This window comes from Rhineura floridana, chromosome 19 (assembly GCF_030035675.1).
Source record: "Rhineura floridana isolate rRhiFlo1 chromosome 19, rRhiFlo1.hap2, whole genome shotgun sequence".
Classification (NCBI taxonomy): domain Eukaryota; kingdom Metazoa; phylum Chordata; class Lepidosauria; order Squamata; family Rhineuridae; genus Rhineura; species Rhineura floridana.
The window spans coordinates 7,688,449-7,700,735 of record NC_084498.1 but is presented as its reverse complement, the minus strand read 5'-3'; the positions used below and the strand labels follow the sequence as shown (position 1 = coordinate 7,700,735).

The following is a 12,287-nucleotide window of genomic DNA, read 5'->3' as shown; positions in this document are numbered from 1 at the left end:
GGATATTCTCTATAGCATCTCCAAGGTTCTGGAATTTCCTCCTCACCTTCATGATATAGTTTTTGTAGTGTGCTGAAAATGCACCTCTTTACCCTGGTCTTTGATACTTGAGGTACATTTTCAGGGCCCATCCCATTTCTGTGACTTATTTTAAAACTGTTTTTAATACTGAATTTTAATCTGCTGTAACCCACCCTGGGAGCTCAGGGTGAATGAGATAAGAAATCAAATCAACAAATAAATTAATCTCTTCTCCAGTCTCTACTTCTCCAGGGTTTATCTTCACTGAAATGGTAATCATGGGTCTTATTCTCCAACGTTAACAGGTGATTTAATACAAAATTATTATTATGACATTTATATCCCATCTTTCCTCTAAGGAGCTCAAGGTGGTTCTTCTCCCTCTCCATTTTATTCTCATAACTACCTTGTGAGGAAAATTAAGCTGAAAGACTATGTCTGGCCCAAGGTCACCCAGTGCACATCATGGCCGAGTGGGGATTCAAACCCTGGTCTCCCAGATCTGAGTCTGACACTCTAAACCAGGCTTTCCCAACCAGTGTGCCTCCAGATGTTGTTGGACCATAACTCCCATCAGCTTTAGCCAGCATTGCCAATGGTCAGGAAAGATGGGAGTTGTGGTCCAACAACATCTGGAGGCACAGTGGTTGGGAAAGGCTGCTCTAAACACTAGACATTTGTGTCCCCCCTCCCCCAAAGTATTTTCAAAATGAAGGGTAAGAAACCTGCTAAGCAGCATGTGATGAGGAAGAGTAATTTCCAAGCCACCAGCCTGGGAAGCTTCTAATAAACTGGAAAAAGTTTGATTTCTTCCCCCTTCTCTCCTTTTATCTTCACCCCAATTATCAAGGCTGGGTCAGTGGTGAAGGAAAGTCAAGGGACTCTTTCTTCCAGAGCTGATTCCAGGCACTGAACACAGATTCTAGGGATAGTCATTGGTAAACTCTGGTTCATACCAAGCCCTGTATGTATTTTGTTTCTCGTGTACTGAATAATGCTCAAGTTACAAAGAGAGGCAGTACTCTCCTATTGCTTCAATGAGGTTATCTATTCTGCTCATAAAGTATATGCAACAAGGGTTTGATAAAATACAGGCTTGGAAGCAGTTTTCGGTGACAGAGATATACAGATGGGAACGCAGGCCAAGTTGACAGTTCTTCTGAGAGAACTCCTGACAAATTGCCTAAGTTAAGTTAAGAAGAAACCAAACAAGTGAATTAACCATACCCTGCAAACTGACATCTGGTTGGTGGTAAGAGTGCCGGTCTTGTCTGAACAAATTACAGAAGTGCAGCCCAGGGTTTCCACGGATGGCAGGCTTCGAACAATAGCATTCTTCTTGGCCATCCGGCGAGTGCCCAGAGCCAAGCAGGTGGTAATGACAGCAGGCAGGCCTTCCGGAATTGCAGCCACAGCAAGTGCCACAGCAATTTTGAAATAGTAGATGGCACCCCGAATCCAGGAGCCACCATGGACAGGATCATTGAAGTGGCCAATGTTGATTATCCACACAGCAATGCATATAAGTGAGATGACCTTCGACAGCTGCTCTCCAAACTCATCCAGCTTCTGCTGAAGTGGGGTCCTCTCCTGCTCAGTGGCCACCATTTCATCACGAATTTTGCCAATTTCGGTGTTCACACCACTTGCCACAACCACACCCATAGCTTTCCCTGCAGCAATATTCGTACCCTAAACCAAGAAGTTAAAAAGGAATTGAACCAACTGTGTTATAAACCACTATGACAGAAAGCTAGGCCAACAGGTTATGCTTTCAGATACCATTTTTTACCAGGATATTATATTCTAACTCCAAGGATTTTAATCTTATTTTGGCTAGTTTTGAGTTGCAGCATTCATTTTTTTAGGTTGCTGTTAACAGCATTTTGCATGTTACATTTTGGTCTTTGAACAGGGTTTTTATACCATACAGTCACAGTTACTATCACTGATTTTTTTTAACTCTCACTCTAGTCAACTTTAAAAAACAAACATTCACAAGGAGTGTGCTTCCAACATTGTAGATTAATACTGAATCCCACTCTTGTGTATCCTCTCACCAGTCATGGTGGAGTTCACTACTACTCCCAATCTAGAGAGGGGAACATTGAGGCAGGCAGGCGGGTTTCCCCATGGCCTCCAAGTATTTTCCTGACTAGTTGGACCCCAAACATAGCTACCTTGAGGGGTCCATCGAGCTATCAGCAAATTATAATCAGCAACAGAAGCATAAATTAAAATTGATTACACAAGCAATCACAAAAGTGACAGATGAGCAGCTGCTGACCAAGATACAAAAATTAATCAGAAGATTCCAGAAACATTAAAACACACATGCCTGCTAAACAACCAATAAGGCTCCACTCCTTAGTGGCCCACTGAAACAAGGGTTGGCCAGTCTTCGGAAAACCAAGACTGAGCAGCCTGACAGGCAAGTCTGGGTAGCAGCAAATGCTTCTTTGAGGGAGGAAGATCCACAACAAGGGTCCCTTTGCAGAAGAGACTATGAGCCCCCCTCAGGGTGACCTTAGGGGAGAAGGAGGCTCGAATGTGGGAAAGCATTCTTTTTGTTTTCTTAAACCTAACAATGGTGTTACAGACATTCTCCTGAAGATTGTAATTCTACTGATCCTTCCAAAAAAGAAGCATTTAACACTTTCCAGAACTGCCTAGGCAGCACGGGCAAGAGTTGAGCATATTATGTGGTCAAACACACTTTCCACATCCTCAGTTGAACTCATCCAACAAATGCAACGAGCACAGAACCTCCTACATTCAAAATGTGGCAACTAACTCACAAGAGATGCAAGAGAAATTGGGCCCCTTTCTAAGCCTCTCTGCCAAATACATTTTAGCATTCTTTAAAAAAAGATAAAGAGAGAAACAGAGGTATCAGTTAAAACTTGGAAACTGAACGAACTTCAGTTACAAACAACACTTTGCAGTAACTGGCAGGTGACAAATTTATTATTTATTTTATTTATTTATTTAATTACGCTTTTAAACCGCCCTATAGCAACAAGCTCTCAGGGCGGTGTACAGCAAAATAAACACCTTGCTTTATAACCACAGCCCTCTTTTATTTGCCTCTCAAGCAGACACCCTAAAACTATCTACTCTCACCAGAAGCCTAGGGATGCAAGCCCAACAAACCCACCCACCCGCAGGCAACTGTGGATTTCCAATAGTTTTCTGTTTTACTGCTCTTCAGTTTCTGCTTTGCTTGTGCAAGGCTAGCTGAACAGAGTATACGAAGATTGAAGAGACCATGTGTTTATATGCTTTCAGGTTTTTAAGCTCATTTAGTTCCATACAAGGTAACCATTTAGATGACCAAGATATTCTTAATACTTTAAACATGAGTTACCCTAAACAAAATGAGTGTAGGCTAATTTTTTTAAAAAATCCCATAGGAAGTCAGCACTGCAGAACAATCCTTTAACAATCAGCATGCACAAACAGAATAAAATATTTTCAAGATTTACTCACAGAAAAGAGCATGTTCTTCTTGTCTTGGTTCACTGCACGAGGATCAGGCACAGGGTCCGTGTGCTTTATTACAGATACAGATTCACCTAGATGAAAGTTATAGTTTTAGTGAGATATTAAAGGCTCTTAGCGTCAATTCCCCACCATTTTGCATTTGCTGAACACCACTTGCAAAAGCCATTACATTAGAATACAAAGTTTACATAGATTTTGCATTCCAGGAAAAGCATTAGTTTACAAAGGCCTCCAAGTTAAAATTGTAACCATTTTTTTAAAACTACATGAAAATAATTTAAGACACTGGTTAGTTTAACAAGCCAGCTTGATAACTAATCATTTGACTTTGGCTGGTTTGTTTATTGTTTAGTGAAAGGATAGATTTTTACAATTAAAAAATCCAGCCAAGCCAGCTTCCCAGTGATGCAGTGATGGTGCAGGATATGCAACATTAAACCTCAATCTCCTGTTGTTCCCTCCCATCCCCAAACTTCAGGTCACTGAAATGTTCAGTTCTGTGTTTTACAAATTAAACAATTCACAGCTATCATTTATACTGGCTTGGCTATTCTAGAAATTATTATTGTTGATGGAAAAATGTAAGCAAGAAAAAAGAGAAAAACAAAACAGTGTTAGTGGTGCAGAGGGTGAATGGTGCAAGGCAGGAAATTAATCTTCTACTCATTCCATCTAAGGTTCTAAAAAAAATTGTAACTAACTGAAGTTATAAATAAGCCACAATTCCTGGTTCAGACAACATGGCAAGATGAGATTCAGGGAACATGAAACGAACACCAGCAAAGTCCTCCACCCAACTATGAAAGAGATAGGGTGGGGAGGAATACGCTCAAGGCCAAGGCTTCATTTCAGCTTGCAAATGTAGCACTGAGCCGTGGTTTAGTGTTACGTGCAAACTAGGATGGAAGGAAAGAAAGAATGGGTTAACTTTTGCCCTTGTCCATTCTAATACAAGGACTTTTATGTTGTAGGGTAGTTTTATTTTCACCAGCAAAACTGGCAATTAACCCAGGAATATTAATCAGAAGGAGCAAATCCCTCTAGTTTTCAATATACCTTTCTAAGATATAAATTGATTGTGCTTAGATTACTGAAACAGACAGATCTTGTTCAACCCAGCTTCGAAGCAAATCTGATGTTTGGGGTACTTTATTTTAGTTTAAAGAAAGAAGAATGCCAAGATAATCTAATGGCATGCTCCCAATGTAACACAGATTGTTCTTGTTCACCAGGACGATGCCTAAGAGTTCTGTTGAACACTGTGAGGAGGAGGCTGCAATCCAGACACAGTTTCTAATTTGTTTTTAGAACTAACAAGAGTTTCTGAGAGTTACTCCCAAAAGTCACATACCTGTGAGAATTGACTGGTCTACCCTTAGAGTTGTAGATTTTATGGAAGTAATTCTTATGTCAGCAGGTACCTTGTCACCAACTGTGGATGAAAAAAAGTACATCTGGGTTTGACTTGAACATTAGTGAATGCAAATATTTTCCAAGTACTACCAGAATGAGCACACATAAGTTGTACTTCTTCAAAATATTTCTCACTTCACTTTTGAAATAAGAGAAGCTATCCTACTTTTCAGAGCTTTCCAAGGTTAGAATTTCCATGACCTACTTTGGAGGTGTCTCTCATTGACCAAGCATTTAGGAACATTTTGCTATGTGGGATTTCTCCTCATGTAGTTCAAACCCCCTTACCAGATCTTCACCCTTTAATGAAGAATCTAATTAGGTCAACATCAACACTGTACATTCTCAAAGTGAAAAGCATGTGCACATATAGAGCTTTCTATGAATTCTCCATCAGCCCATTAAGATGCTGACAACTGTGAAAATCCAACAAACCATGTGACTAGTAACAGTCAAGGGGGCTTTGGATTTCTCAAATATCAGTACATGCCTGCACACACATATGCCTGCACACACCCTCATGTCACATGGCAAACCACTTTTGAAGTTGACAATATTTCAAAACTTTTCTATAATAGAATGGGCACCTGATGTTCAATGGACTAAAAACCCCATTAGGAACACCCAAGCCCTTAAGCCTGAACAACATAGATCTTAAGAATCAGACCAGGATCCAACCTCCTGTACCGCCAGGATTCAACTTCTTGTACTGGCCTACATTTCATCTAGTAAATATTTCTCAAGAAGCACACATGAAGTCTGAAGGAAAACCCCATAAAATGCTTCTTCTGCATGCCCAAACCCCAAGAACAGGGTACTGTAAATACTTGCATCACCAGACAATAATTACTAATCCTGTCAGAGTGTGTGGACTTGTTACACCATAGTCCCTGTAGCTTTACTGTAGGGATGCACAGAGTAAACGCTAATTCCTATAGGATCTGCTTATGCAACTGGCAGCAATTATGCATGCAGGGAGAGAATGACACTGCGAGAAAACTAGGCCTGCAACCTTTAAGTGGTAGGTCATGAACATAAGAACACCATACCATAGGATTAAGCATATACTATTTGTGGCTTTGGAAGCTCTTTTAGAAAGTTGATTTCTGTGCAAATTTCTCACAAGCTTAAAATTATACAGTGCTGGCTTGGGCAGAGTATTTGGTGGGTAACTTATACAATTCTCTATTTAAAATAAGACAGCTAGACTTTTTTCCTTTTTGTTCTGTTATTACACATGAAAACCAAACTCACTGTGCCCTTCAGCAGTGAAGAGAAAATAGTACAAGACAAACAATGACCAAGGCCAAAAATGGGCAAACTATTTGAATGCACTTCCCTGGTGTCGTGAGGAGGTTTATATGTAGATACATGATAGCAGCTGTTTTTTCAGCTATCACAATTCCAACAAACAGCAGACTAAGACACAGCACAATGCAGGAGAAAGCCCATCAGTCTATAAGGGCACACACGGTTGCTGGGCTTTCAACAGCTGAGCATCTCAAATGCACCGCCACACTTGACAATAGCATATTAAAAGACTGGATCTCTTTACTGGAAATGTATATAGATCAGCCTAGACACAACTGCTATAAACAGTTATAAGAACTATTGGAAGAAAGCACAGAAAGATTATTCTAACACCCTGTGCTTCAACACATGCCAAGTGAACACCACAACATATTTGCTCTTCAGTACAGCATCTAGAAAAAGCACCAACCCTCAATAGCATGTTCTGAAAGTTTATTAACAAAACTTCTGTGAAAATTATGACAGTCGAAAGGTGATGAATTCAAATAAGAACCAAGTTAATGTACTCAGCTACACCACTGGCATTGGGGGTCTTGGGAGGTCTTAGACCCCTTACTTTTTGGTAGCAGGGTCACAGCCAGATCCCTGCATCCAACATCCTATGAGCCAAATTGCATGAAAGGAGAATGTGCTGGCCACTGAGACAAATCTTCTAACCTGTTTCCTTGTCCTTTCTTGCTCACTGGAGCCAATCAAAGTGAAAGGAGGTGAGTCAGCCACTGAGAAGACTCTTTTCAGGAGTTAACACACTTTTCTTTCATGCCAATTGGCTCCTAGGACCGTTTGTTGTTGTGGAAGGCATGCAGGGGAAGGACTAAGGAGTGTGCAGATGCCAACAGAAAGAAAGCAAGAGAGTTTGGGGGCATGACTGTGACTGTCAGGAAAAAGCCCTGCACTTCTGAATTTGCCACTACACTACTGCTGGCATCCAGTAAGTTCCCTGTACAAAATGCATGCTTCTTCCTAATAATTGCTGCAAATTGTTTCAGGTAGCAAGGATAGCAACCAACTTAAAGCTTCATTGTTCTGAAGCTTGCTTTACTATCCAAAGTGAACAATTAAGTTTGGACAGCACATACAAAGACACAGTGACCTTTCTAATGCCGAAGTACAATACAATGGTTTGATATTCCAGTAACCACTGAAAAAAACTATTTTGCATTCTTGTTTCCTTCACTTTGAGGCCTACCTTCCCTGAGTTTTCTACTGTCTAAACTCAATCCATAAGAAAAAACACATACATTAAGTGTAAATCTTACTTTGACTTATTTTCTAACTTAAGATATACTTCTGGCATCCTATCCAACTTATTGCAGAACATGGAAACAAAACAACGGTTACATTTATAGATTTTTGCCTCAGTCATTTGTGCAAGTGTAGGTATACTGCCCACTATTTATTTCATTTATACCCCGCCTTTCTTTTCATGATAGAAACCCAAGGCAGCTTACATATGGTTCCCAGGCAGTCTCCCATCCAGGCACTGACCAGACCTGCTTAGCTTCAGCAGGGACCTGGCCTTATGTGCCTTCAGACCATAGTTTGTATACTATGTAAATACTAATCCAGCCACTCCATACAAACTATACACTGCTTCCAGACACCTTAATGACATTGAGCATGTCATTCTTGTTCAAACTTACTTTACACACAGTGATGTGGTTTTCTAGAAAATTCCAATGCAAAAATGATCAGTTTGCAAAGAAAAATGTTCTGATGTCCTACAGGGTGATCTAGTTTACCATGTTTATTTTCCTCATATTTAGTAAACAGAGCTAAAACCTGAGATGCCAAGCTTTTTCAATTGGCATCTATTCACTATTCTGGAAAATTTTCCACCCCACATCTCTGGTTCAGAGTAAGCAAAATACTGGTACCATTAAGAACTTGAACGAAGAGAATGGACCATTGGTCTCACCTGAAGGGTGATTTTCTCAGGTAGACTGCCTTCATGTGGGATATAGCACCATCTAGCGTCCGAAGTCAAGACCTGGGGCATCAAGCCCCTCCCACTCCAGTTCATTCGTGACGAGACCGAAGTGAGAAACATCTGGGAAGACAAAACAGGCCAACGGGCCTACCAGCAAGGAAACATTGTCCCAAATAATAACCCAAAGAATACATGAATTTTAATGGTTCGAAAGGGTCTTGACTTGGCTAAATAGTTTAAACAGTATAACTCTAAAGAGTGATAAGTTGCAAAATACCAAAAAAACCCAATAGCCTCCAACAGGGAGGGCCATGATGGCAGTCTACCTGAGAAAATCACCCTTCAGGTGAGACCAATGGTCCATTTTCCTCAGGTAGCCTGCCGTCATGTGGGATGTACCAAAGCAGCCCTCAATAGGGAAGAACCACCCCTTGATTAATTGTCATAAAGAACTTGTTGTAAAACGCGCCTCCCAAAGGAGGCATTGGCAGAAGCGTAACGGTCTATCTTGTAATGTCTTATAAAGGAATTTGGGGTAGACCATACAGCCGCTCTGCAAATCTCTGCCAGAGAAGCGTTGGTTGCGCAAGCAGCCGTAGTGGCTGCTGACCTAGTTGAGTGCGCCGTTATATTATGAAGCACTGGCAGCTGAAGCGACTCATAGGCCAATGCAATGTAGGCATGCAACCAACATTTTTTTAAAAAATTGTAATTTTCGGTTTTATTATAGTTTATTATCAGCATTTCCTTCTTACAATAGGAGGCAAGTGCCCTCAGCAGGCGATGTAGGCCCAACTCTGGTTTGAGACAGGAGGACAGCGTCATCCGCGCAAAGTAATACGGGCAAGGGTCTATTTGCCAATTTGGGGGGATGGGAATTTATTACCGCTAAATAATTAACTATCGAGTTAATATAAAAATTAAAAAGGGTAGGAGCTAAAATACAGCCCTGTTTAACCCCGTTAAAAGTGGGAACATGTGCTGACAAATGACCGGCACTATCAGTTCTTACCCTTAGGCTTGTATCCTCGTGTAGGCTACGTATTAAACATAGCAGCCTTCTGTCAATATTAGTGCTCTCCAATTTAACCCAAAGTCTATCCCTGGGGATGGAGTCAAATGCTGATCTAAAATCAATAAAAGCAGCAAATATCCCTCCTGGAGTCGCAGAGTATTTTTCGACCAGGTGCTGGAGAACAAGGCCATGGTCCACCATTGATCTCCCTGACCTGAACCCCACCTGTTCATTAACTAAGATATCCTCCTCTTCCAGCCAACTGTGTAATTTTTCAAGGAGGTGTTTGGCATATAACTTGCTAATAACACTCAGTAGGCTGATGGGCCTGTAATTTGCCGAATTAGATCGATTTCCTTTTTTGAAAATGGGTATAACAATTGCAAATCTCCAATTCTCGGGAGGAATTTGTGCTGATCGATCAATAGCAGTAAATAAAACTGCTAGGATTGGGGCCCACCAATCTATATTCTCCTTTAATAGCTCAGAGACAATATTGTCACTTCCAGGAGCTTTTCCGGTTTTAAGTGCGTTAATAAGGGAGATGATTTCAGAAATGGTTACCGGAGGCCATTCCGGAATGGAAAGTAAGTCCTCCCTCAGCGAACACACATTGTTTTGCATCCCGGCATAAATGTCACGAAAGTATATTTCCCAGACGCTAGCCAGGATATGAGAATCCAAAGCCCTCAAGTTGGGTTGCCAGCCCGATCACCAGCCTCCAAAACACAGCCGAGTCTTTCATCCTGGAAGCTGTAATTAATTTTTGCCAGGCCTCGTGCTGCGCCTTTTTCTTTTTTTCATTTATCAAGGTTTTATATCTTCTCTTCAGCATCAAATAGTCTGAAGGCATAGATGGCAGATCAAGGGTTCTGTAGACTTTATACTGTGCCAAAAGAGCATTTTTCAAAGCGACACATTCCTGATCGAACCATGGTTTGGAGACTGGGCCTAATACAGGGAGTCCACTAGTTTTATTTATATTCCCAAGATAACGTAGAACTGGGCACCTTTTTCCCCAGAGTACGAGGATGAAAGGATACAAATAGTGACTCCGTTGACCGTATGTCCTGGGTTCGAGACAGGTAGGTCTTGAGGGCCCTCCGGACATCTAGTGAGTGCCAGGCCTTCTCCAGTGGATGGACAGGATCCGGACAGAACAAAGGAAGAACAATGTCCTGGTTACAGTGGAACGCCGAAACAACCTTGGGACGGAAGGAGGGATCTAGACACAGTACCACTGAGTCCTTATGAAAAATACAGAGATGGCGGGCCGAGGACAGTGCCCCCAACTCTGAGACTCTTCTCACCAAGGTGATCGCCACGAGGAACAGGACTTTGAAGGACAAAAGACGTAATGGCACAGATTGAAGGGGCTCAAAAGAAGGCTGCTGCAGGGCTTGCAGGACCTTCGATAAACTCCACAAACAAAAGAGGTGACAAACTGCTGGCGACAGTAGGGTGGCTCCCTTCAAGAAACGTTTGACGAGTGGGTGTGAGCCCATAGGAATACTAGGATATGTGATAGAGAGAATAGATGATATGGTGGCGGTGTGGCGACGCAAGGTGTTAAGTTTAAGTCCCATCTTCAGGCCTCTATGTAGAAATTGCAGTAGCTGTTGAACATTAGCCTGAGATGGTTGTACGTTTTGAGAGTCACACCAGTTAGAGAAGGCAAACCAAGTGCTCTGGTAGATACGAGAGGTTGATTGTTTTCGAGACGCAAGGATTGTGTCCACAACTTCCTGAGAAAGTCCAGAAGAAATCAGATGTCCCCGTTCAAATGCCACGCTGTCAGATTGAGCCATTCGGGATCCGGATGCCAAATCGGACCCTGAGAGAGGAGATCTGGTCTGAGCAGCAACCTCCAAGAGTCCGTCACTGAAAGGGAGAGCAGATCGGAGAACCATGGCTGGCGGGGCCAGTACAGGACTATCAGGACCAGACGGGCCTTTTCGCATCGCAGCTTCCTCAGGGTCCTGCTCAGTAGCGGTATCGGGGGAAAGGCATATAGGAGGCCTGCTGGCCACTGTGTCAAGAGTGCATCTACCGATTCCGCATTGGTGTCCAGATACCTGGAGAAGTATCTGGTAGCTGGAGAGGTAGCTGGTAATTGTGACTGGAGGCAAACAGGTCCATCGAGAGGATGCCGAACCGTCGTTGAAGAAGGCTGAACACCATGGGGAGAAGCTTCCATTCTCCCGGGATCACCTGTTGTCTGCTGAGCCAGTCGGCCATAATGTTCAAAACACCACTGAGATGTTCTGCTCTCAGTGAAATCAGATGTATTTCGGCCCAGTCAAAGAGTTGAGACACCTCTGTCTGGAGGAACTGTGACCTGGTTCCCCCTTGCCTGTTCAGATGTGATTTCACACAGGTATTGTCCGTGCGAATCAGTACATGGCCCAGAAGGAATATAGGTTGAAAATGCCGAAGAGTCGGATGGACTGCTCTCAGTTCCAGCCAGTTGATATTCTGACTTGCTCCTGCGCTGGACCAAACACCCTGAACATATCGGGAATTGCAGAGGGGCCCCCATCCAGACAGACTGGCATCTGTCGTTATTACAGTTCTGTCTGGTTCTCAGAACGGGGTTCCCTTTCTGAGATTTTCGACTGTCACCCACCAATGGAAAGAGGCCCACAGAGACGGATGCAGGTGGATTGACTGGTGGTTGGACATGGCAATGTCCTGTTGGAAAGGGAGTAAAGCCCACTGTAAGGTTCGAGTGTGATGTCGAGCCCATGGTACGATGTGGATGGTCGAGACAAACATCCCTAGAGCCCTTGCCAGAAGCATTATGTCCACCCTTAATCGAAACACGAGGTGCAAAGCCATCTCTCTGATGGCCGAAATCCGATCTGGTGATAAAAAGACCATGGCCTGTGTGGTGTCTAAAAGAGCGCCCAGGTGTTGTAGACGCTGAGTTAGCTGAAGTTGACTTTTGTCGAGGTTGACAAGCCAACCATGGGTGCGCAGAACAGTGAGGGCAGAGTAAACGTGAGAGAAGGCCAGATCCCTGGAACCCACCCAAATCAACAAATAGTCCAAATAAGGATAAATGTGAACACCCTGGAGGTGGAGAGAAGCCAC

General features: G+C 42.7%; 1 protein-coding gene across 2 annotated transcripts in view; it reads right to left on the bottom strand.

Annotated features, from left to right (window-relative positions):
- The window catches only part of ATP2A2 (ATPase sarcoplasmic/endoplasmic reticulum Ca2+ transporting 2), a 69,977-nt gene that overhangs the window by 19,736 nt on the left and 37,954 nt on the right, over nt 1–12,287 (bottom strand). For both annotated transcript variants that reach the window (XM_061603380.1, XM_061603381.1), the window contains exons 6-8: nt 4,877–4,957; nt 3,511–3,596; nt 1,249–1,713 (exon numbers count right to left, since the gene is read on the bottom strand). In XM_061603380.1, the coding sequence (XP_061459364.1) occupies nt 1,249–1,713; nt 3,511–3,596; nt 4,877–4,957 (632 nt within the window). The remainder of the gene's footprint in view (nt 1–1,248; nt 1,714–3,510; nt 3,597–4,876; nt 4,958–12,287) is intronic.